Source organism: Planococcus citri, chromosome 3, assembly GCF_950023065.1.
Source record: "Planococcus citri chromosome 3, ihPlaCitr1.1, whole genome shotgun sequence".
In the NCBI taxonomy this organism is placed as follows: Eukaryota; Metazoa; Arthropoda; class Insecta; order Hemiptera; family Pseudococcidae; genus Planococcus; species Planococcus citri.
In genome coordinates this window covers 36,108,434-36,135,489 of record NC_088679.1, presented here as the reverse complement: position 1 = coordinate 36,135,489, position 27,056 = coordinate 36,108,434, and the positions used below count along the sequence as shown (strand labels likewise).

The following is a 27,056-nucleotide window of genomic DNA, read 5'->3' as shown; positions in this document are numbered from 1 at the left end:
AACAATATTATGAGTAAAATACGTGTAATTATAAAAGGAAAATGTCGACGCTCGTAGAGGAACTAAATCACATCTTCGAATAACATGGGTGGAGATTCCTCCTGAGGCACATTGATTTCTACATTTCCGGATGATTGTTCAGAATTTGAATTAATTTTCTTTTTTGCGAAGAAATTCCTAATATCGGAGCTTGGAATAGTTCTTTTCATGATGAAATAAGTAACTCACCAAATGCACAAGACACAAAACACGAGACATTCACATTACCATACACGAATGACTCCAATCCAACAGTTTTATCGATAAGAAAAGAATTAATTTTATTTACTTACTAAAAATTACTATTAATTTACCAAAAAAAATGATCAAAAGTTACCGGAAATTTACCAAAAATTATAGTTTTTTTTTTTAAAATAAAAATTATCAGTTATTCATCAAAAATAACCATTGATTTGCAAGTCGCGATGTCATACTAGAAATTTCGAAACAATTTTGATTTTTGATTGCATAAAAATTATTTGGGTATTATTGAAAAAAATTGGAAGGATTATAAAATTGACAAAAAAGTGAACAAAAAAGTCTTGCCTCATGCCTCGCGTGAGATTCGAACCCCCGACCTCCGGCGCACCGATCTGCTGAAAAAATGTCTCTAGTTCAGCATCATACCAATATTTTGCCATAATCACCTTCGACTTAAAGTTCGAAGCTTTCGAGTTCAGCGTGACACAAATTTATACATAAATTGATATACCTACTGACCTTTTCTCAAGAAAAGTCGGCAAAAAAGCAATGGGGGGCATTGGCCCCCTTCGCTCCTCTGGCTACGCCACTGTCTAGTTGGAGTTGCTACTGTTAGTAGTAGGTACTAGGTAGGTACTTAATTGAGAAAATAAATAAATGCGTATTATGTCCAATTTTCCATACAAGAGAACACATGGGTAATTGGTTAAAGCAACTCCTGTGTTTGAGTTGAAGGAATTTGTCGTTATTTATCTAAAATTGTGTTTTTTAGGCAAAGATATAAAGAATTTATAGACTACCTATTTACTTCGTAACATGAGAGAGATGAGAGACAGAGCGTTAGTAGAGAAGATGTGTTCGTAGCTCAGCAATATACTTACACCACACATAAAGCTGAGAATGTGGCAGCACATACTGTACACAGATACACAACCTATTCGAATATATGTGTATAGGAATTACAGAGAACAGATATCGTACTTCGGGGCGGTTTTGCGAAACAATACCTGCGGTCTTTCATTGTAACAGAATGAAGCCGACAGGCTATTGTTTCTAAATAAAAGTTTATTCCGTTCGTGCTCTTTCTTTCTTCCCCTCGACGCGTTGTTTTCTCGGTTTCATGAGCATCGTGTGTATTGTGAGCCGAATGCACGCGTTTATTGTTACCATTATGGAAGGCTGGAATTTTCACCTTAATAATGACAATTTTAGATAGTCTATTTTACCCTCATATTCACGAATTTTATCTTTCTTACGTTTTTCATCGATTCGGTGAAGAGTCGCATTCGATGAATCTTTGAAAAGTTAATTCTTTGGGCTGCAAAACGTTTGATGGATGTGGGTGTTTCATATCATGCGCTTTTCAAAAGTGGCTGTCTTGTTCAAATCGGAGGGAACACCCTGGAAGCTCAGTTATTTTAACTTGGCGTTGTATTAATGCGAAATAAAAAGGTGTAGCAAGTTCAATTTCGAAAAAAAAAACACTAAAAAGTTACCAAGTTCGAAGCTGATTAATGAATCGATCAAAAAGGTTAAAAATCTCACCTAAAACCCTACACAGTGGCGTAAACGTAAAAGCAAAAAAAAAAAAAACAAGGGGTTATGTAATCACGTTCTTTATACTGTACACAAGACACGACGAATGTATCGCGGCAACATTTTTATTTAACATCGATATCATTATTTAAGTTGAAAGAATTCTTGTTTGAAATTGAAAAAGAGTTGGAAAAGTTACAAATGAACTCGCTGAACAAATAAAGAACAAAGTATATCGAAAGAAAGATTGTACATTTCTGCTCTGACGATACACGTCTCAACTCGATAGGCGTAAAAGTTTGACATGCTAGTTTACACAAGCACGTTAGGAATTCGGCTGTGAGAAAAACGACAAATGAATGAATAAAAGGTAAAAATGCTAGGAATTTAGTCAATAAATCTCCGGTAAGTTGGGTTGTTATACGGGTTTCGGTGAAAAAATGCGTCCTAGTAAATTTTCCAACGGGGGAAAAAACCAAGAGCAGGCATAATAATTTTGTACTTTTCCTTATGACTTGTACTTTAGGAGAACTTCATAGCCGCCGTATTCTTCATTATATTTACCTCAAAATGATTTAATATTTTTAATTAAAAAAATTTATTTTAATGTTGAAAAATTCCACTTTCCCTTACTGAATATTTTCTCGCGCGACAAGTTGCTCTGAGATGTTTTACCCACAGAGCGCAGCTAGTTGCTAGAAAGCGCGTATTTTCGGAATGCGATTATAAGATACGTAATGAATTCAGTCAAGGTCTCGTTATTTCTCTTTCAAGTTCATAAAAAACATTTCTTAAGGAACCGCCAGACTATGTGGTAAGATATAAAATCACCGAAAACGTCTTCGACTTGCGAGCTTTTGGTGCGGTTTACTTTACTGTCATGTTTTTTTAATCTGAATATTTCTCCTTGCTAAAAGGAAATCTCTGTATAGTAGCCGCATTACTAATGAATGACAGTCTTCGGTAAGTACTAATCAAGGTTTTTGTTCGACGGAATAGCAGCGAGCTGTAAGTGTATAGTATTTGGCCCGGTTGCGAAAACGTAGCCATGTTGAAACATTGATGTGTATTTCGTCGGCTTAATGTAACAACACATTAAAGCAAATTGAAATTTAATTAGTAACAGATTAATTTTCGCTACCAATGAATTTGCGGTAATTTTATCCAATAATCATGCCAGCTTTAAGTTTTAAACGAAAATAACTCGGCCCATCTTGAATTTTAAACTTTACCACAGATGGAGTTCGGGGTTCACTTGAAAGGCTTTCTATGGCGGCGTAGTGTTTTCATTGTTAACCAATTCGCAAATACTTCGAAGGACCTTTTTAATCGGTCGTGTAATTATTTCACAGCACGCTGGTCATTTATGCGAATATTAGAGTGAAAATTTTACATGCCTTGAGTTTCTATATTCTATGGTATCGATGAAGGGAAGAGAAACGAGGAGGGGGTCGGAAAAACTGATCAAAAAATGAACTTACGTTTATCATAAGAATCTCTAAAACCATACGTATGATTTAGTTCATTAATCATTAGGTACACTGTTTTGTCTTTTTTTTTTTTCAAAACAACGACCAGAAGCCGACTTGGCCACCTCATCCTTATACGGAGTTAGACATGTTAATGGCAATTTCTTCCATTTCGGCAAAAAGTTTAGTTAGTCCCTCCCTAACGGTACCTTTTAAGTTTTGGCTTTCCTCTAGGAGGTCCCTACATTTCTTGATACGTTTAACGAACTTGTTCTTGTACTCAGCTGCTGAGTCCGCCTTTGGGGGGGAGGACTTTTCGCTGTTTCCATCATTAGTTTGGGTATTTTTCGGGGTTTTTTTGCGGTTATTCTTTGGTTTTTTGTCTTTTGCGGATTTCCTGGGTTGGGACGCTGAGTCTGACAAGGGAACTACCCAAGGTGTTACACGCAGATCGCGGCGACTTGTCCACCATAAGGCGTCATATATCGATGGTAGATCGTGGCCAAAAAATTAGCTGCTGAGGCGAACAGAGTGCCGAATGATTTCAACTTTTATATTTTTTTCAGTGTATTTTTGTGTATTTTTGTGATTTTTCGATATTCAAACCCCCATAATTTCGCCCCCTGTGAACCTCAGCAGCTGAAATTTTGGATCATAGTATATTTTTTGATGCTCTATCCGCCTGTGAAAAAATTTTTTCGATCGGCGTGTAACACCTTGGGTAGTTCCCTTGTGAGTGCTGATCTTCGTCAGCTCACTTTCTTTTTCCTCGTCATTTTTCGGGTTAGATATAATCGGATTTCTAAGCGGTTTGGGGCGTTATCCTCGGCCTGGGCCAAAGAACAAATTCCCCAGAGCAGATTTTTTAATTTGACCTTGGGGTCAAGGTCAGATGTTTTTCTGGTATAACCAGGTTAAATATGGACCATTTTCCCTCCGGCTCGGCTTAACAGATCCTGTCTGTCCCTACGGATTTTTAGACCCGGAGAGCAGGAAAAATTACGCGTAAATTCAGAGGTCAAAGGTTAAAAACTGATTGTGGGGGGGGATAATGAATAATTTTTGTTGTTTGATGGCTAGACTGTCTAGAAACGGTGCTGAGATTGCAAAACCGTTGAAAAAACCTCAAACTTTCCCTAAGGTCAATTGTTTGTTAGAATAAGCTGGAAAATTTAAAAAAAATTAGGGAGAAAGAGCGTGGCAGTATTGGAAAACCGGGCTTCAAAATCGAATGTTGGAAAACTAGATTTTTCAGATAATTGTATGTTTGTACATTGGCAATTTGATCTTATTTTTCCTTCAAATCTCCATTCCTCGCGAATAATTGTCCGATTTCAAGGATGTTGATAAAACTGCATAAGCAGTTCGCCGTAAATACGCGAGTTCATTCTTCTGACTTATTACTTATCAACTTAAACTTGAAATGATAATATATTTTGGTATATTCATTTCAATCAGTTCATACATGATTTTGTTCAAAAAAAAAATAATAATTTTTAACAAAATAGTAAGAATATATTTACTAAAATGAAAAATCCTACTATGCTGCTACTTATGTAGATCAAACCAATTGCAAATGGCTTTGTATAGGTAAAATACAACACTACATACATTCAATTCAAAAAATTAACTTACCGACTTAGTCTATTTTTTGAACTTGAATTCTTAGCTTCAGCTATTTTTGTAAGTTTTTTTATTTTTTTAAATTTTCATCATTAGATTCTATTTAAAACAATATGTACAATTTTACACATTTATTACACTTTCTTCGATTTTTGTTCGACATAATGGGCACGTGGGCTTCCCAAGTTCTGCCAATGTTCTGCCAATACATCTTGTGGCAGAAACCTTGGTGCCCACATGGCTCTAATAGTACATATATTTACCTTGCTTTTTAATTCTATAAATTTATCATATATAAATATACAAATACCTACAATGCCTATTACTAGACTTAGGTACCTATACTTAAAATTGTTAATGTAATATTCCATATTAAAAACATTGAATTTTTTATATAGTAACCTTCCTCTTCAAACTTATCCAAGTGAATATTTTTCAATCTCTTTTCCAGGTCACTAGTAAAGTTGTTTCTTTAATAGAAAAAGTGGAAACTTTTTCTTCCCAATTCTGATCCAAAATTTCCTCCAAACTGTCGAACTTGATACCATTCCCCTTCAAACCTGCATTGTAGTGAAACCAGTCTTTTAATTTCTCTCCTTTCTTTTCCTACGAGATAAGGGAGCTCTTGCTCAACTGAGACCTCACCATCACTTTCAACTCTCATACACCCTGTTTTTACCAAAATATGCTCGATGGTAGTGTTAAATAGCTCCTTGTGATCCTCAATGACATGCATTATTCAGTTCGTTGTACACTGCTTTCGATTTCTGTTGGGTTAACATAAATTGAAACCACTTCTCTATCTGTTATTACATTGCAGCACCAATTGAATTCATCTCCCATAAACTGGATGCCTCATTTCCTCCTTATCTTCACATCCTTGGGGTAGGTCATCTGTTGACTAAGACAAGGAGTGTGTTTAATATCTAATGAATCATGTTTTTAGTTCGATCAAATCTAACTACCTATCGTAATAAAATACCCCATAGCTACATAAATATACCCGTATTTTCTCTTCTAATTACAATAGTAAGAATTTTTGTGTACGAGTGAATGAGTCTATAATCATTAATATATGCAATAATTCTACGTATCGTAAGTACATAGAAAGATACCATTCGTAGACTTGCGAGTTCGATGAGTGAGTATGGTGTAAAGGTTTTTATTGTCGAGTGAAGGTTTATTAGCCTCGTGGCACAATAAAGAGCGCACATCCGCATTGTGAAACTTTTTTATATTTTTGCGCAGTTGCTTTATTATGTGGTACCATATACAGTTAGTGCATTTCAAAAAAGCTTAAGAGCTTTTAACTAATTGATGAAGAGTTGAAAACAAAGTGAAGTAGGAGTATTTTTGACGAATGCATTTACCTCGTTTTGTTTCAATAAAAAAAAAGTGTAGACGGTTCATTTTGTTCCACCATTCATAATCTCATAAATATCTGCGTACATTCGAGCATATCCGATCCACGGTAGACCTCTCATCTACTTAGGTGGACTTTCTTTTCACAGATAACGTAAGCATAAGCACATTGGCGGGCTTTTGAATGGCGTATTTACGTATGTTTATGTATGTTTATTCCATTGGCACGAAACCAATATATACGCTACGGTGTTCTTATCGCGCTTTCGCCCAAGTACGTGAAATTGAAACATCCATGTTGAAATAGTTTGCGCAATGTTTAATAAAGGAAATTGTAGACGAAATAACGGCTATATGGCGCTGTCAACATACGACCCCTTTTGTATAAAATTTTTGATCTATTTGTTAGTCGGACGCCGGCTGTATAGCGTGCGACAAGTCAATAAAATTTCGCTACGTCTATATATTTATCGGCTAGCCCCGAAATAATTAGACTATTAAATCTCGCGTGTTTAATACGAGGATTATTTAATGTTCATTTCGAGGGTAAAAGTGCCATCTGTATGTTTAGTTCAAGGCAAATATTTGATTTATCGAATATAAGCGTTGATAAATAGCTTAACGTTTAATATATCCATAAATTAACCAAATCCTATTAACCCCTATAATTACACTATATAAATTTTTTCTCCTCGTTGTGTGGTCGATTTCATTTTTTTTAATTTTTTAAAATTTTCCCAAGAGGGTGAATTTACAATAGATATGTATGTACCAAACCTATTTTTATCGAGGTTTTTCTTTTTGTTTTTATGCAGTATCGTTTATGGAAACAGAAGCTGTTGCTGGAGGCGTTGCTATGCTGTCTTGCAATATTACTCCACCGTTTGAAAACGATCTGATGTACTTGGTTATCTGGTATAAAGAAGGTTTATCGTCGCCTATCTACAGGTAATGTGAAAATATTTTCTTAAACTTATTTTTAGGTAAACTTTTTGCCGAATTGGGCTGCATAAAAATAATGATGGTTTGAGTTCGATGTTCTTAAGTACGCTGAACTATGATCGATGATAATGAGAAAATGTAAAGTGGGCACATTTTCATTTTCCCCATAAAATTTTATAAACTTCGAGCTCGAGCTGTGAGGTCACACGGTAACCGAGAAATTGAAAATTTTTCTCATGTCTTATTGAAGTCATTCAAACTCAATTTTTTGTTAGGTTTCATCAAAACTCGAAAAAATCTTTATTTTTATTTTCATTTGTTTTTTTGAAAAATTTACTAAAACGATGTGTTTTTGATTCATTTCTCTCTCTTTTTTTTTTGAAAATTGAAACATTATAGACTTAACTTTGATCTGTTTAACGAACTTATCCATGTTGAGCTGATTTCCAAGAGAACACTTCGATCGTTTTTATCTTATTAGCCGATTTACAATCAAGCAAAAATCAAAAATCTATTTCTGTTCATTCGAGAAAGATTTTGGAGATTTTAAATTTTACCACAAGGAGTGAAAATTAATTCAAGGTTTATTCTCGATCATGTTCAACGAATTATTCTACAATATGATCCGATTCTCATACGGACACCTTCTACCAGTTGAAAAAAAATCATGGAAAAATCGAAAATTATTTTGAGCTGAAGATTTTAGAATGGGTGAAAATATGAAATGAATTTCGATTCGAGGTAGTTAATATGAGTTTTGTACTGATTTTCATAACTTTTACTGTAGGTAAGTATAGGTACATCCTACATTCTTTTTAAAAAAATTAACGAATTATTCTACAATTGCTCCAATTTTCATCCACACACCTCAAGTGATAATTTTTTTGAATTTTTTTCGATTTTTTCCTAATAGATCTGCTATTTAAAAAAATATGATCGAAGTATCCACCAGTTGAAAATCCTGGAAAAATCGAAAGTTGGGTCAACAACAAAGGTGACCCAACAAGAAAAGTTGAAAATTTTGTAATTTTTTGAACAATTATAACTTCAAGTTCGGATTTTTCAGATTGTGGCCAAACATTTTTCTAGATCTGCAAACTTTAAAAAAGAATTTTTGGATGAAAACTGCTTTGAACCATTTTTTCGTGGAAACTATCTCGAGCAGCTCATAATTTTTTGTACCAGATATCACAAATATTTAAAAAGTCAGTTTCTCACGTGAAAAATCATTTTTTGAGATCAGAAAACGACATTTAATTCAAAAAAATTGTTTTCTCGAAAACTATGTCGAAGTGTAGATACATAATTTTTTATACTGCAAGAAAGAAAAAAAATTATATTGAGTTTTTTTTCTCAAAAACTATCTTGAGGAGTCTTTAATTCTTATACCATGAGAAAGAAAAATATCAGATTAAAAAAAGACAACCCATAATTTTTTATGCCACAAGAATGAAAAAAAAAAATGTCTACTTACCATTGGTTAAAGCAGATGTACGTACATATTCTAAGTACTCGTATTTATGATTTTTTTTTGATTGCTTAATGTAAACCCAGTCAAGAAAGCGTTGATTTTTTCCTATCAAAAACGAAGCGCCAACACAATTCAGTTTTCGCGATAAAATTTATGTTGATTTTTCGGTTAATGAAAACACAATTTTCAAGAAAGCATTGATATTTATCGAAGTTGGCGATTTTCGTCACCCCGAAATAATTAGTGTTCATTTATTTAGTTATTATTTTTGAAAGGTAAAATTCATCTTTTAAAGAGTCTTAGGAGGGTCATTGACTTATCTTTATAGACTTCAGACCGTCTAATTAATTATTTTATTTTCTGGATCAATTTCTGGGTACAGGAAGGTTGAAAATGTTGACATTAAAGCGATTTAAGTCTTTGAAAGCGTAAAAAGCGCCGTAATTTGCGCAGGGTACTCGTATTCAGATGACTTTTTCGTATTCATCTTAAGTGAACCGTGCATTAAATCAAGTACCGATCAAAAGAAATAGGTAATTAGTTTGGAAAAAAAAAACTAAACCTCCTAGTTGCAGGCATTTAAATACTTAACCTAACTACCTAAACCAATAACATAAAGTAAAAAAAATCAGTTTTTAATTCACGCATAAGAAGTAGTGTTCTTCGGAATGTAATTTGAAGATAACGTTTTGAACTAGCTGTTGTAATGAAAAATGTTAATTTTGTACTCGAATAACCCGCAGTACTGCTACTTCAGACCTAACCCAAGTGTTTTCATTTAAAGTACGAATATAACAAGCGTAAAACGAAAAGTAATTCTTTTACTTTGTAGTTTGTAAAATTCTGTGTTCAAATTGAAACTCACTACGTATATAAAATTACATCGTGTACAGGCGAATGAAAATCAATGGAGAAAAAATTAAACGAGAACGACTTACGTACCCTACAGTGATGAAAATTCTTTGACTGTCAACGAATTTAATCATTTTAAGTAGGTTGTATGTTTTACTTAAGGTAAACGTTGCGTTAGGTAGTAGCTACCTGTGTCTTGTGAATTTGGTTGGTTGGATTATTCTTTGTAGATGAGGTAGGTATAGAAGACCTACCTGCCTGTAAAGAGGGTGCCTGGCTACGTTTACTTGTCAAGTCGTGTGGAGATGAATGCGAAGAAATGTCCGAGTTGTAAAGATATTCCAAATATGTGCCTTTATTAATTGGGTCTGGGTATTATAAATTTCTTTGGGTACCTAATTTTTGATAGAAAAATTCATCTCCATTCTCCCGAATTGAATTTATATTTTGATTCCCAAATCGCAAACTCATAGATTGAGATAAGTCAACGTTTTGGCAATAACATCATTTTCCACATAGCTTCTTGCAAATTTATTAAAGTATTCGCATTGACTTAACCTAACAAAATTATGATCGTTCTGACTGACATGATTACAATGTGCCTACTCGACATCATTCTATATTTTATTATGTTTGTATCTTGAATGTTACAGCTATGATAGTCGAGATAAAACAACTACAGGTGGTTCACATTGGGCGGATGACAAGACAGTCGGAGGTCGAGTTACCTTCGAATTAGGATCGGGCAAATATCCGGCCAGATTAACTTTGCAAGCGGTTCGTGACTCGGACGGCGGTTTATACAGATGTCGAGTGGATTTCAAGAAATCGCCCACCAGGAATCAGAATGTCAATTTAACGGTGATACGTAAGTAATACCTTGAACAATACAGCTTTTATGTGTATTTGCAGCTACAAATGTACATACATATAGGTTTTGGTAATGAAATAATTCATCATGTTGGTTTTCATTAGCTATAATTATGTTGTCGTTTACGAGTCGGTCTCTAACTCGGCGACGATGAAATTGTTATGGGAATTGAAAGCTGTTGGTACGTCGGTACAATAAGCGTAATAATTACGTATATATAAATTCGAGGCCCTGTTTGCGAAATAATTAAACAACACTCTTAACGTATTCATCTCTCGTTCGGTGGTTAGCAAATTCTGAATTGGAAAACGTTGCGGTGTAAGATCAACGTGCTATCCTGGTTCGTTCTTTAATACGTAAAGCCGCCGGTGTACCGTTGATTGCCGCAGGAGTAAGGGAGAAGTTGAGGTATTTTGGAAAAGGTTTGCTGAACCGGAGCGGACCTGGTGCCACCGCCAACGCCGCCATCGGTCTCTGTGTTTCTACAGAAAAACGTGTATCTGCTGCGGCATTGTTTCGTTAATTGAATTACCTCACCGTGTTTGCCAAATTACATCGAAACCGAGGTGTTTTTTTTAAATATTTACACTTAGTGTATACTATTATGATACGATGTTGCGAGCACTTCATTTTCTGTTGTACCTATTCACTCTGTACAGGTACCTGCAACAAAGATCGAGTAATAGTATATTACGTGACAGGAGCGGAAAGTATGCGATTAACGAGTGCGAAGTTTAAGGAGCGAGGCGAAGCCGAGCGACTTAAATCGCACAAGTTAATCGCGTTACTGTCCAATCCTGTCGCGTATACTATTTTAATTTCATATGAGAGGAAAATAAATGCTAAAATTTAAAAAAATGGCTGATTTCGAATTTGTAAACATGTGTGGAAAACAGTTACTTTCCTCCCTAGGGAGGAAAGTAACTGTTTTCCGCACATGTTTTGATAGATGCGTTAAAGACGTATTTTCCAAACACAAAACTGTCTAGGAAACTACTCATTTTCCGATCATGTGAAATTAAAAATAGTTACTTACTTCTTAGGTTATTTTTCTTCTACAATTATTAGTTCATAATAATTTAAAAAAACAAATAATCACATGAATTTGGTAATAACACATATTTATCCATCTATTGAATAAAAATAATTAACAGAATCAAAGTAATAGCACATATACACTCAATGAATAAAAATACTTATAAGAACCAAATAATCACATAGATTTGATAATAGGACATAATTATCTGCCTATTGAATAAAAATAATTTAAAGAATCCCAACTGGTCAAAGGAAAATAATTAAGATTAACTAATTTATAACCCACAACTGATAGACAAAATAAGGATGATAACCATCACTTTGGTCAACCAATCCGAAAACATCTTTTAGTCAATGAGTAAGTCATAGAAATATTTTTTTCTGAGAAGACAATTCTCTCAACATTCACATATTAAGAAGATTGGTTAAGCTGCCAACATTTGGCAAAAAGTATTGATCAAGATCTATCTTTGGTCTCATATTCCAGCATGCTTTTCAACATTTGAATAACTTTGATTGCACTCAACACAGTAGTCTCACATGAACTAATCAGTTTGCAAAGGACGATTATAGTGGTCCCCTATCATAAAATATACAAGTTCACATTTGGGATGTTTCTAACTCATTAAATTCGGAATCAATTTGTGCTTTTGCTACCTTATATTTTTGCGGGGCTACTGGTGGGGGTCTATTTTTCCTTACATTTAGGTATATCCCACCATAGTTTGAAGAATAGATAAATATTGATGGAGGATATAATGGTAAGCCCTATTAACCAGATTAAGTACAACAATAATTCACCTATAAAATCAGATTGGAATAAGCTTTTTGGCGGTTTTGAAAGTTCTAATAGTTTTAATTTATTCCTCAACTGTTCAGTTGAGATTTTAATTTCAAAATTGGGAGTTGATAATTTCCAATTTTCATTCAAAATTTTTGATGATATGTCATCAAAGTAATGACTAGTTTCTAATGTGAATTTTAACGAATCCAAATTTGTCCACTGAAGTGGAAGTAGTTGGTATACTTTCAAAGTATTTAGGAATTTTAGACATTGGAGTAATTTTGGGATTAATATTACAAAAGTGTTGGATTTTTGATATATTTCGGAATCACAAGGGATTTTTAGTCTTAATGCCCCAATATCGTCTTACGAGGTGTTCAATTTTGTTATTATATTTTCAGTTTTTAGATAGAGATTTTTCGGATTTGTAATGACATAATCCCATTTTAAAATTTTTTTTATTAACGTTTTGTTGTGACGAGGTTCACATTTAAAGTTACAAACTGTATTTAAAGAATTTCGGGTCTCATCCCTGAATAGGTGTTTGAGACATAATGGGAAGTCATTGTTCCCTGTCTTGAAAATAATGGCCTCCTTAATACTTCAATTGTGGCATTTTCTTGTATTTATTCCTTTGGGAATGACTCTTTGATAATTTCTTCTAATTACTCATTGGTTTTTAAATATATCCACGACACTCTTAGGTACTTGTGCTCAATTTAATCATTCTTCATTAGCAGGATCCTATTATTTTCTTTGGTGCTTGAATTTTAAACTTTCATTTGGGCTCATTGGTTCCTCTTGAATTGAGTTACAACTTAGAAATTGACTTTGGTATGGAGCTCATTGGTTCCTCTTGGGCTACACCTTTGAAAACAACTTTGACATGCAATGGACTGCTCATGGACTGGATAAATATTATGGCTCCTATTGGCTGCCAAAATTAACTTGTGGCTTTATAATTACGTGCATACTTAGTTCGATTAATTAATTTCTTCTATACACATGATCACGAAAGTAAATATATGTATTTAAAAAAAATTACTTTGGGTATTCCTACTACACAAGAGATCTTTTAAAAATTGTAAAATCAACTTACCTCTTTCGAAGCTGGAAAGAATGACAACTTTTTATAAGTAATTTTTTACATCTTGTATCATTCCTGTCCAATTCATTTTGAAAGGTGAAATTTCACAAATAATCAAAAGTAGGATTCTTTCAAGTGTTGAGGTGAGGCTCAAAATATTGATTCATTAGTAATAAAACTTGATCTATGAAAACTAACCCAACCTGATCAAGACCATTAAACAGCTAAAAAAAAAAAAGAGAGAAAAGAAACTGTGTTAAAAGCCCATCATACAGACGTAAAGTATACGTACGATTATAAATGTTATGGAAATCATTGAACGAGGCAAAAGAGATGAGATGTGCTTGGTGTAGCTAAAAACTACGACCTCAATTCATATCATTGTTATGTTGTTAAAAGTTACGCCCTGTGAAGTTTATTAACTTATAAAATGTTTAAAGGAGTAATTTCAGTTCTGTAGCATGGCATCTTCTCTTCTCTAGTGATGCTTGCTTCTTTGAAATTCCGCGTAGCTGCGCAAACGTTGCCGCCGTCTTGTTATGTATGACGTGAGTTCGGCTGCTACTTCTCACTGTTGGTGAACAGGAGAGGGTGACAGCGGCGACGAAATCTTCGCCAGTATATTTGCAGCGTAAATTTTAAACTTTTGCACAATAGTCGAATAAAACGTTTTATAAACTGTGTATAGTAAGTATTATACGTATATAGCGTGCAAGTAAGACGGCAAAAGACGTACATGACGGTTCATATTCCGGTATTTCAAGATTAGTTAACCCGAATTCATTGTTTTGGAAATAAACTTTTCGAGGTTTAAATTTCTCATTGTAATACTTGTAAATCGTATGAACGGCGTTATATGTGTATAGGGATGATGGCAAGGAATACGTTACAATACACATTTAGGTATACCTAACAAGTCCAAGTGAACCGTTGTTAGCTGGCAGCTTTGTCACTGCAAAAGTTTACATACAATTTGAAACTATAATATACAGTTACTTTAACGTGTGGTTAGACATGCTTAGACTAAATATGCTCGGTACAATTTTAATACGTCATTGTTTTCGAGGGTGAGGGTAAGGCCGAGGCCGAGGCGAGCAAGACTGTGAGGACGATTCTGGGTTATCAAGATTTAAACAGAAATGTTTCGAGTGTGATATTGGTCATGTATGTTGCGTATGCGTATAGCTTATACTTAATGTTCTATATAGAATGGAATATGTGTACAAAAGGGTAAACTTGACTCGGCTATTTATGTATGTATACATTATGAGGCGAGGTCGGCCAAGGGATTGTGTTAATTCAAGATGTAAACTAAATACCTCCAGCCTATAGCATTGTCAGTTCACGGTGACATGGTAATCGTATAGAGTATTAACGTCTATATCCCAGTGCAATTATTAATGACCGCAGTGAAAGATTAGTTGATTCGTCGAATGAATAAAACAAAGCAGCGTGTTACAAGTGCCTGCTACATGGGCCAATTTGTATACCTACGTATTAAACCTAGCTGCTAGGTTCAGGAATAAAGATGGATGAAGTTGATTACTTATACTCAGTACTTATTCTGTATAGCTGTATCTCAAGTAATTTTGAAAACGATCTGTTTTGAATTTTCGTGACCTGTCAGATCTGTGTGATTTCAATACCTTTAACTACACCAATAATCCGAATTTGGAACAAATTTGTCAATTTTTCCTATGATAAGTAGGTAATTTTTACCAAAAATAATTGATTTTCGCGATTTTGGGAACCCCTAACCCTCTTCCTAATCTGCCAAGTGGCTAAAGTCAACGCCCAGACAAAATTCAACTCGTAATACACCATACGAGTTTATTCATTTCAGAGGAATTAAAATCTTTGATTTTTGTATAAAGCTCTGATACGTAGTAAAATTGAATATGGAAGTCCATGCCTTACAAATCTCTCAAATAAAACTACTAACATTCTCAAAACTGTTCAAAATTCCTCCTTGCGCATTTGCATAGGTGCTCTCTATTCATCTCCAATTAATACTTAGCATTTATTGTGAAGCTGCAGAGCTTCCTCCTGATTTTAGGAAAATTCTCATGACAATTACAAATTCATAACAACTGTTCCAAATAATCCATCTCACCCTCTTCAAAAATCACTCAATATCTACAACTCTCAGCATTTCCTCCATACTTCAGGTCCAATCCCAGAATTTATCAAAAAAATGAATAACTTACAAATTGACCTAGAAAACCTTATCCATAAACCAATATCTTATCCCCACCTTGGTCTCTCAAACCTATACAGATGAAACTCTATTTAAGAAACTATCCAAAACATGATCACTCCCCGTTATTAATCAAGAGTTATTACTTGGAACTGATATCAAACTATACAGAATATAACTTAGGCTTCACAGATGGTTCAAAAATTTCCAACATTCATACTGGCTATGCTTACTCAATTAATGACTAAAGTCCTCAATTTCAAAATTCACAACTGTGCCTCAATTTTTACTGCAGAACTCACTGCCATAAAACATTGCGTAATAGATAGGTGTAATTTCCATTCAAACAGAAAACAAAACATTCCTAATCCAAAGCGACTTTCTATAAGTTCACTGCTATCCATTCAAAACATTTTTTCTGATCAGACTAGCAAAAACAGCCGCTGTCCCCTCCTCTCTAACTCTTGATGAAATTAAATCTCTAATCAGTCACAGCACATTTACAAACTGGCAGGCAAACTCTTCCAACACAAAAAAACAACCGTCCCCTGCACCTGTACCAAAAAGAACCAAAACCCCCATGCCAATTCTGCAGAAATGAACCCACATCCATCCAACATCCCATACTTTTCAACTCTCTGAGGCCATTTCACCCCTCTTATGCGCTTATAGCCTTTATGTATTTTTCAGAAAACCCCTCTCATTCGAATGGTTGTAGCCCCACCCCCTTGTAGATACAAGGACAGTTGATAAAATACATAATACTTGATCCGGTAATTCGACGTAGATTCTTTTGTCTAACCACGTGTTTTTCGCTAAAATGCAATGCGGGAAAGAAAATGGCGAAAAACTGGTTTTTGAGGGTCAAGATGCACATTGTGGGAGAGCGTAAGCGCGGTTGGGTGGGGGAAGTTGTGTGGTTTTACTTCTATGGACCTTACAAACATATTTCTACAGTAAAATTTTTGCTGTCAATGTCGTTGCTCACTGGCAACTTTCCCATGCTATGATTGCACCTTTGAAAGAACAGAACTTACTGAAAGTGCCGTTTAAAAGCTAGAAAAGCACATTTTTCCCAGAAGATACTTATAATTTTTTTAAAATTTTTCACGAACAACTCTTGATAGTAGGTTTGAAAAAGTTCTGATATATTGCAATTTCATCCTTTTTGAAGGGGTTGTAGGTGATTTGGCGATCTGAAAATTTTATCGCGGGGGTTTTGTACTATGAGGAACAACAACTTCTGTTCTGGAACTAGTTGGACTAGAATTTCGGACCTCATGAGGCTGGTTCTGGGACTAGTTGGACTGGAATTTTCGACAGGTTCTGAATTTATTTTTCTTCGATTTGGTTTGTTGAAGTTTTAGTAAAAGAAAATTGTGAATGTTTTAGTGAGGATCGTTAGGTTTCTGCTTGACAAATTCAGTAATATTCCAACGAAGTTTTGGTTTTTACATTTTTGCCAAAAAACAGATCAACATTATAAATGAAATTTTTAAAGAATTCTATCATAGCAAAAATCGAATGGATCGTCTATTATTTATGTTATTATTACAGTATCTTTAAAAACATCTCGAAGTACACAATAATTTTTTTCTTTTTTCACGATAATATAGTATTATGTTGATAATAAGGATGAAAAAGCCATGAAAAAACTAAGCATAGGCGTATATGTAGTATCGAGAAACCCGCAAGCATTATCATAATAGGCAAGAAAATTTCATCGCAAAATTTCTCACCCTTTTTGTAACAACAAACATCTCCATTAATATTCAAACCAGGTTCGTTATGGACATAGGCGATCGCTTATGCAAACTACTTTATCGTTTATGATACAACGTTAACGTTGTTTCGGCGCGTCGCTCTTCTCCTACCCTCCTATCATATAGAACCACTGCTATAGCCAGGCGCGCCGGTCATTGGATCGTTGTTCGCTCTATTCTATCCCAAAGTAAGCGATACTAATAAAGGAATTTTGTTTATTAACGGTAGTCAAGTTGGATATTTTGAAAGGCCATTTCATTTGGGAATATATAGTATAATAAGTTTATTTCATTGGGCTTTTACCTACGTGTCGAATTAAAATTAACGTAGAAGAGATGGCCTCGAAGAGCGGTACATGAGATACCCTGTGAGCTCGATCAGCCTTTGGTAGATACGAGTATGATAACAAGGTGCACCCTGTGCGCCATCAACTGGCTAGAAAAAACGTTTATGGCTTCGATTAGTACGATGCGTGCTTTACAGTACTGTTCTGACGTACCACACATTTTTATGTGTTTACGGAAATCACAAACTCGGGTGTTTTATTAAAATTGCACTTTTCTTCGGTTATGTTGCGAGATGTGATAAAAATTTTATACTTTTGTTTTTCGCGCGCGGTTTTATAACTCGCTCTCGCAACATATCACCGCCGCAAATGGAATCATTATATGGGAAATTTTGATTTTAAGCTTTATTGAGCTGCGGAGTTGCGAGTTTTTAACGATCTCGAGTATGATTTGTGCGAACATTTTTAAAGACAGATGCGATTGGATGTGAGATAATGATGAGTAATAGTGAATGACGAGTTGAGACGATTGGTAGGTACGTGAGCTACTTAAGGCATTACTGCGTGAAAAGTTTGAAAAAACTGAATGTACTTTTATGTGGATTGGTTTGAAAATATTGATAGGAAATGAATCATGCGAAGCAGTTTGGAAGAAATTTATTAATTCAAATTTCATTCCCAGCCTTTGTGAAAAAAAAATGATTGAGACCATACAGTGTTTAAAAAGTAAAACGCCCGTGAAAAATTGGGGAGAAGTTGTAAGAAACTTGCTGTAATTCCGAGTAAGAAGTTCATTCGCAACGACAGACTTTTGCTGAACAAATTGCCATATAAACGCGAATGAAAGAGTATCCTTTATAAAAGACCTCATAATTGCATCAAATTAGCGAAACCCGTGTCAAACAAAACCATATCTAATCCTTTAGTACCTTACTCATAATGTACATATAATTAAACTCCGAAAAAAAAAGGTCAGGGTAGCGTTTTCATCAGATGAGAAACATAGTCTTAGGAGCTGAAACATATGCAAAGTATCAGTGCCTATTCTAACGTGTAGTTCCAACAATATTGTGTAGCTCCAAAAAATCGATGTGCAGTTGGAAAAAAAATTGTGCAGTTGAAAAAAAAATATTCAGAATCCAAATTAAAAAAAAAAAAAATACTAAAGGTACACTACATATAAAAACTGCACAATGCTATCAAACAAATAATCAGGTAAAAGGTAGATACATAAATGTAGTAGAAAAAATTACCAAGTAGTAGTGGTACCCAGTGGATGGAAATGTGCTATTGCAGAATATTTGGGGGTTCCAAAAATTTTTCAGGAGGACCCCCATTTTTTTCAGAAAAACCCTAATGATTGCCATGAGTTATGTGAAATTTTTTTATGGGCCAGTTCTTTTCACTTCTAATGATGAAAAAACAAATCCGAAGACAATTTTGTAACGCTCTTCCTACTGTTAATGAGCTATTTCTGTGGAGAAAAAAAAACTTTCGAGGCTCTTTTGAAGAAATCTTGGGGAAACGTATGCCTATTACCTATTTCAAGTTTTACAATAATGTCGATCCATCATTATTTTAAAAACATTTTTAAAAAATTTGATGAGCTGAAGAGCTAAAAACCAGCTTATTTTCGATCTACAAATTAAAGTAGTTTATCCAAATTTGAGCTGATTTTCAGACAGTCACACACAGTACATTTTTTTAACCAACCTTTTTTTAAATGATTGATTAGTGGAGAATACTGGTTGATAAAAATGTCCTTGATGTGCTTGCCTGAAAATCAAATTTAATGTGGACAAACTTGTTGAATAGACCCAAAAATGGACCACAATTTTTAGCTGCCCAAATTGATTTCCACATACTTATTTCGTAAGAGCAATTTTGAAATTATATTTCGGGGGGGGGGGGACAAGAATCGCGCTGGAAGTTCCAGAATGACTAAATGGCTAGAAATTACAATTTAAGTTAGTTCATGGGAGTTGATTTTAGTTACAGGGCTCCAGGGGGAGGGGGTAAGACTGAAATATGTTCAACTTTTTTCGCCAGATTTTTGCAACTTTTTACCCGAAGTAACCCCCCCCCCTTTCACGGATTTTTCAAGATATTTAGCCAGGAGTTGGAAGCAAAAAAGTTGAATAATTTAAATTTTTCAAATACGATGCTACCTACAATCACAACAAATTTGAATTGTTCCATTGCAAGGTTGTTTTTTCTTTTACGTATTTTTTGTGGATTTTCTTCGGCTTTTGGTCTGTGAAAACAAAATTTAAAAAGAGGACAGAACATAATTTTTGGAAAATTTTCAATTTTTTCCGAGCCAAGTGAGGGTAAAAGATTTACTAAGAAAACTCACAATTTCAAATAATGATTTTCAATATAAAAGTTTCAACGTTAAATTTCAAGCTTTTTGGTATTTTCGAATGAATCCTCGCACTTTTTTTTCGCTATTCTGAGTTACATATAGAATAATTTTTTGCTGTTTCGTTATTTCGCACCCATACCAACCCTGTATTGATTGGGTTATGCCTATTAAATTTCTGAAGGTAATGTTTCATTGTTGATGGCTGATGCAAAAAGTTGATTTTCATAGCTTCAACATTTAAAAATTCTAACAATAGTTTTCAGGGAATTATAATATGTAATTTCAAAAATAGAAACAAGGGCCTAAAGGCTGGAGCTAAGCTAGGGCAAAAGCTTTAGAAAATTTAATAATTTTTCAAAATAAAACAACATCACGTATTTTTTCAAGTAAAAAGTTTTCTTTTTCAAAAAAATATGAATTGCTTTGAATTTTTTCTCTCTTTTTTTGGATGGGGGGGGGAGATATCCTTTAAAACGAATCTCAAAAAATTTCACTCAGTATTGTGTAGCTCCAAAAAAACCTTAGAATAGGCCCTGCAAAGTATGGAAGAAATAAGAAACACAGAGCGAAGGGAAAAAATCGGCGAACACGAGAGAAACTTAAAATTAAGTTGCTCATTCAATGCGCAAAGTTGTTTTAAATTTATTCAAAAAGTTTTATTCACAAAGTTTTATTCCATTTGATGGTTTCCTTTTGAAAAATTTATGTTTTTGTATTTTGGCATTTCACCTTTTGCAATTAAACGTTAACCGATCTATAAGCGCGATATTGGCAACATTTTTTTTTCAACCTCGTCAATTGGGAATGGGGAAATAGTGAAAACTCGTATCGTAAATTCCCACTGCTGAGAGTTGAGCCGAACTAACACGCAGGTTGCGGCTGTAATTGAGTAATTATCTATGGCAGCGTTGATATTAAATTTTTTGCGCTTTGTTTTCATCGAAATGAATATTCGTTCGATGGGATGCAGTTTTTCTCTCTCTCTCTCTCATTGATATCTACGTTGGTTTTATTTTTTGTCGAAACGTTAAAAATACTTGATAATTCGAGTCACGTCGTGTAGCCACAGATACATGCTCTATACATTAATCATTACTTATGACGTTTTGGCCCGTTACAAAAAGTGTATACTTTAAGCAGACGAAGTGAAATAAAATAGCAAAAAACTTGAATAAAATTCACCGATAAAAAAAACTGCTGAAATTGTGGTTTATTTTTCAAATACGAGTAAGTACTTACTCATTCGTGTAGAAAATAAATTGTCACGAGATGACTTTTGCATGTTGCCAAAAATACCAGTTTTTGGAATATTGGTCTTGTGTATTACTCGCAAATCGAACGCTTAAATAGGAATCATTTTTGTCCTTCGTTGACCTTGAATTTTTACTCAAACTCACAATGATTAGCCCAGAAGTTGTTAGTGACCACTTGACCAGGTTATAACGAGAATCAAAATGAACTAAGAAATTGGAGCAAAAATAAATACGATAGCCAGCCCATACATTTTAATTTAAACGCCTCGGTGTCCATTTGGACTTCAATGAAATATTCATCGGTTCACCCCACAAAGTGTAAAATGTCCATTAACGGTAACGATAGCCAATAAAACGTTCACACAGAAACAAATGCCGGCTAAGAAATCTATTATCAAACGCTTACACGGTTAAATGAGCTAAACTAGCAAATATTCGCTGTTTAGCTGGAAGCTTGACGCGTAAATACGTGCGAATAAAATGGCAATATAGTAGATGAAGCGTGAAAATTTAACCATTATTCTATGGTATTAGGTCACTGTTCGTTTGAGGTACTTATCTGACTCGTGACTGTTCAGAAGATTCATCTTTGAGGTGGGTTTATCTTGGGCGATGGAGTTGATATTTATCGCATTACATTGAGAAAGCTGAGCAACTACGGGGTATGTACAAGTACGAGAATCTACTGTAGGTATTTATACGTAAATAGCTACGACCAAGTAATGCTTAATCGAGTGACATAAGCTAAAGTTATCTGCTAAATGAAACTTAACGATAAGTTTATTAAGAGAAACGCAATCTTTGACAAAAGCTCGAAAAGTTTTCAACATAATAGGGTAACTTACACACTACACAGTGCATTCACGATGAAATTTATACCGAATAAACGAAAGCGAAAAAATCCTCCCACATGGTGACCATATACTACATACAACGTATACCTAGTTTCGAAAAGCGCGCGGATTTTCCAAAAAATTTATCCCATAGACGCGCGAGTACTTTAGCCAATGATGCATAGAGTTAACTCGATTTGCCGTTTCACCAGTGAACTTGCTTAATGCATTTTGTATACTGGTAAAATGCTGATGTACTCGACTCGGCGAGAAAAAATATAGTTTATTTTTCTCCGTTCGTGTTTTTTTTTTTTGCTTAAATCTCGATATTGTAAGAAGTCTAAGATTTATAGCTTTTTATTTTAATATGTAGGTAAGTAATAATACATTTTTTTGGATTTTTCGATTTATAGTACGTATACCTATCTATAGGATCTAATAAATAGTATGGCTGCGATTTTGCAGTTTATCCGGTTTGATGAATCTTTTTTCCTCTTTCTATAAACCTGATTAATTTTCTTTGCACATTCGAGGTAAACTACAATGCTAGTTTTAAGGTAGCCAGCTGGTCACTTAATGGTACAGTTTATTCACAAACAATATTTTTTTTATGGACAATTTGGCTTCATAACAATGAACTCCAATGAAAGTTCCATCAAAAATTACTGATTTTTTAAATGTTGTTTTTGAAGTTGCTCTTTCCGATTTTTTTGAATCACAGATCAGTTTTTTGAATTTTCAATAAATTTTACATACCTAACACGTATTAACAAAAAGCTTATTCGGGCGATTTTTCGATTTTTTTTCCTAGATTTATTCCTGAAATCACCTGTTTATTTCTACATAAGATTTCATGAAAGATAAATCCCACAAAAAATCTTTAAAAAGAATTCCTACCCCCGCCCACCAACTTGAGGAATATTCATCCATTAAAAAAATTGAATAAAACATATTTTTTTTTTTAAAATTAAAAATTTCAATATGAAAATCTATGATACAGTATATACACAGAATGTGACCCCGCCATTTAAGACATTACAGATTTATTTCATTACAAAAATACACTAATAATAATATAATTCAGTGAATAAAAAGTATGTAACTAAATAATAGACGATAAAAAAAAAAGATTAATAAATTTTATATTTTGATCGAAGATTAGCTGTAATAATAATTATAATTCAAATTTTGTCAAGTTTAGAAATAATTCAAATTTTGTTATGTTTAGAAAAAATTACATTATTACTCTTTAATAAAAAAATGAGAAATGCTAGCTTAGATATACTTACTATTTTCCTTACATCTATGTTGAAGAAATTGCCTATTCAATATTACATAGGTATTTAAAAGTTGCTAATTTCACTGTTAATGCATCGCGAATGTAATATTTTCCAATCATTTTTAATATGGACTTTGATTATTTTTTGGACTTATAAAACATCTTAGCTTCAGCTATGTTGGTAGATACGTTTGTTTGTTTTTTGTTTGTGATTTATTTGAGAAATATTTTACAATCTTACTTGTAATATACTAAAATTATAAGTTTTTCTACAATGGTGAGACAGAGGGGGCAAGGGGTTTACCTCTTATCCATGATCAGTCTCCCTATGCATCTTTGACAGAATGCATTGTGATTGCATGGTTCCAACTCAATTGCTCTCCTGTACTGTCCAGACAAATGGCACATTTCTCTTTTTCATATGATGGCTAGAATCCTGGGACAAATTCTTCTTCAATTTCATTTCCCGGATACAAGATGATACTTCTTTCCTCTGTCTAAACCTGGGGTTCCTTGATGGATATTGCTCATATTAGGTTTTACATTTTTATCCAATGATTCTGTTTTGGCTATTTGTTGATGTTGGTGGAGTTGTTGTGGTATCGCGGTGTAGTTATATATTTTTATCGTCAATTCATCATTGTCTTCATTCAATTTTCTAACCATGGTACCACTATAAGATGCGAAATATTGTAGTTGTTGTACTTACTTCCATGTACGTATCAATAATTTGGTTTTCAATTTCTATGTTCTCGACGATGGTTTGAAATTTTTCCAGTAGGTTGACCAAATCGACGATGAGTGAAATTTCATCGGAACAGATGGATTATGGTGATTATTCAATTCAACGAAGATGATAGTGATTAATGACACATACACATACGATAATATTTGACAATAATAATATTCTTATGAGGAGGATCTGCACCGATTCAAATCCGAAATTTTTTTTTGACAATTTTGATTTTTTTTCACGAATCAATCTAGATTGCTGGTACCAAGGCACCTGGTCTGGGCCCCTGATCCATGGAGGAACCACTTGATTATTTTCAAAGTAATCAAGATGGTCTCCATAGACCCTTGCCATCCAATCCTCCCAGACAAAAGTATCTCATTTGTAAGACATGTTACCATTTGCTTGTAATAAGTTGGAGTAGTCATTCCTTTTAAAATATTTATTATACTTACTAGTCTATATCTATTGAAGGCCGATTCACAATTCAGGAGAGGTTCTGAGGACACAATGGATAAGGTACTACCATTTCCTTATCCTTCCTCAGAATTTTCTCTCCATCCCTGCAGGCCCTCAGATGTTCCTGCAGGCTCCTTATCTTATCATAATCTACTCAAAAATATGTCTAATTTGAGGCATTTTTTGGTCAAATTTTTGCTTTATTTGGCTCATGAATATGAACCTTTCTTGTCGTTTTTTGAGAGGTGGTACTCTGGAATGCTATCTCAGCTATTTACTTTCACGAATTATTACACATACCAACGTACATGAAGAAAGGATACCTATACGATTATTTTTTTAGAATTACCTACACTATTATACAAACATAGTTTTAAATTAATGATCAACCATTGAAACCCTTGTATTTTTTGAACATATCTTCCAAAGTTGCTAAGAACTTTTAAATTTGGTAGAACCAGCTTCCACCACCTTTTTTTACCACTGTTTGCAATTTTATAGGAAATGGAATCACGAATTCAACGGTACTCTCTCCTTTCTGTTGAAAAAAAAAAAACGAACAATTATTCATATACTTAATTACACAAAATATGAAAAAAAAAAAACAATAAAAAAAAGTGCTTACTTCATATGTACCTATCAATTTGCTTCATCGAATATGTTTTCCAAGATTATAATGACGGACAGGTCGCTGAGAATTATAATCTTTTATCTGATTGTTGGTCTGAAAAAAATCATTGACTGGTAGGTATTGGTATAATAACATTTTTGAGATCCGCAAACAACATTTCACTTGTTTGATGAAAACTGCTTTGAACCATTTTTTCGTAAAAACTATTTCGAGGAGCTCATAATTTTTTATACCAGAATTCTCAAACATTTTTTGAGATCAGAAAACGACATTTCACTGAAAAAAAGTTTTTCTCGAAAACCATCTTGAAGAGTACATAATTTTTTATACCACAAGAAAGAAAGAAATCAGGTTTAGTTTTTGTTTCCTCAAAAACCATCTTGAGGAGTGCATAATTTTCATACCATGAGAAAGAAAAAAAATCAGATTTTAAGAAAAAGGACAAGTGACAACCCATAATTTTCTTATAGGTACCACAAGAAAGAAAAAAAGACAAATTAATGAAAAAAAGACAAATTAATGAAAAAAAGACAAATAGATGCCTACTTACTATAACAGCAAAATGATTTATATACCCACACCGAACTTTGAAACTGGGTAGGTATTAATATGCCTGAATCGATCTGAACGAGAGGCGAAATCCTTGAGTGATATGTACGTTCTTGAGATCCGCCCAAGGAATGAGATGGAATATTTCTCAACCGCGAGCATAATCTATCGATTCGATTATGCGATTCATAATGGTGAGAATTACCTGTTTTTTTACACGCTTTCAAGAAATTGTTGATTGTTTTTATCAAAAAACAAGCACTAAAACTGTTTGGTTATCACGATAAAAATTATTTTGATTTTTCGATTGATGAAAACACAGTTTTCAAGAAAGTGTTGATTTTTTTATCAAAAAAACAAACAATAACACAGTTTAATTTTCACGATAAAAATTCTTTAAAATGACGTGAAAAAAACAGCTGAACATAAAACATCAAGTTATCTAACGTCTATATGATAAAATTCCTAAATTTGCAAGCGTAATTGAAACAGCTGATTCGACAATTCAGCGTTTCTGCATTAAATAATGTTACATTAACAAAACAATAAGTACGCCTGCTCCTAGCAGACGATACGTCAACTGGGCCAGGTTGCTCAATTCTACCCTACTTGACATAAAGTCTGAGAAAATTATGAGAAAATTCGCGATTTTAAATGAATTGTGCATCTTATTCACTATTTTCGCAACTAACTTTTGAAATTCGAAATTTTTTTGCGAATTCAACAGTTGGTTGCTAAAGTTGTAAAAAAAATGCGCAACTCATCCGAAATTGCGAATCTTCTACCTGGTTTTCTAAAATTTTTCACCATAATGGTTCAAGATAATGCCGAAAAACCTTTTTTAATTCACAAATTTTCTTTCGCCCCCGCTTTGCTTGGGCTACTGTTTTTTTTTCTTTCAAATTTTCTGAAACATAATTGTTCAAAAACAATTAGATAGTTTCACAAAATCTTGAGTAAGGAGAAAAATGAAAACTTTGCAGGTCATTGTAGGTATTCATTTTTTTTAATTCAAAAAAGTAGTCCAAAAATCACAAAACTGTCTACTCTGGATTTCAATAAACTGTGAGAATCGTGCGAGATTTTGCGTGATTTTTTTTGACAATTCTCTCGTTCTTTTGAATAAAATTGTGAAATGGGGAGAGAGGGGTGGTGAGAATAGGGAGAATTTTGAAATCTTATGTAAGTACCTTCATGTAGGTACATAGAAAGATGTAAAAAAAAAACACATGGAAATAATTTCATTTAGTAGATATGACCCTATGTCTTCCCAATCACAAGATCTTTCATCCTTTGGAGAGTCTTTTTTGTGTAAACATAGTTAGTGGGCACTTTACTTCGTCAGTGCTATTTTCTATGCAAAAAACCTACCCTGAGTAACTATTGCATTTTCTTGAACCGGGGGACCCAAACCAAAATTGCATATTTTTTC

At 33.8% G+C, this 27,056-nt stretch overlaps 1 protein-coding gene across 7 annotated transcripts in view; it reads left to right on the top strand.

Moving 5' to 3' along the window:
• The window catches only part of LOC135839718 (hemicentin-1-like), a 348,326-nt gene that overhangs the window by 196,666 nt on the left and 124,604 nt on the right, over positions 1–27,056 (top strand). For all 7 annotated transcript variants that reach the window (XM_065355879.1, XM_065355878.1, XM_065355873.1 and 4 more), the window contains 2 exons: positions 7,046–7,178; positions 10,149–10,363. In XM_065355879.1, coding sequence (XP_065211951.1) covers positions 7,054–7,178; positions 10,149–10,363 — 340 coding nt within the window. In that variant the 5' untranslated portion in view covers positions 7,046–7,053. The remainder of the gene's footprint in view (positions 1–7,045; positions 7,179–10,148; positions 10,364–27,056) is intronic.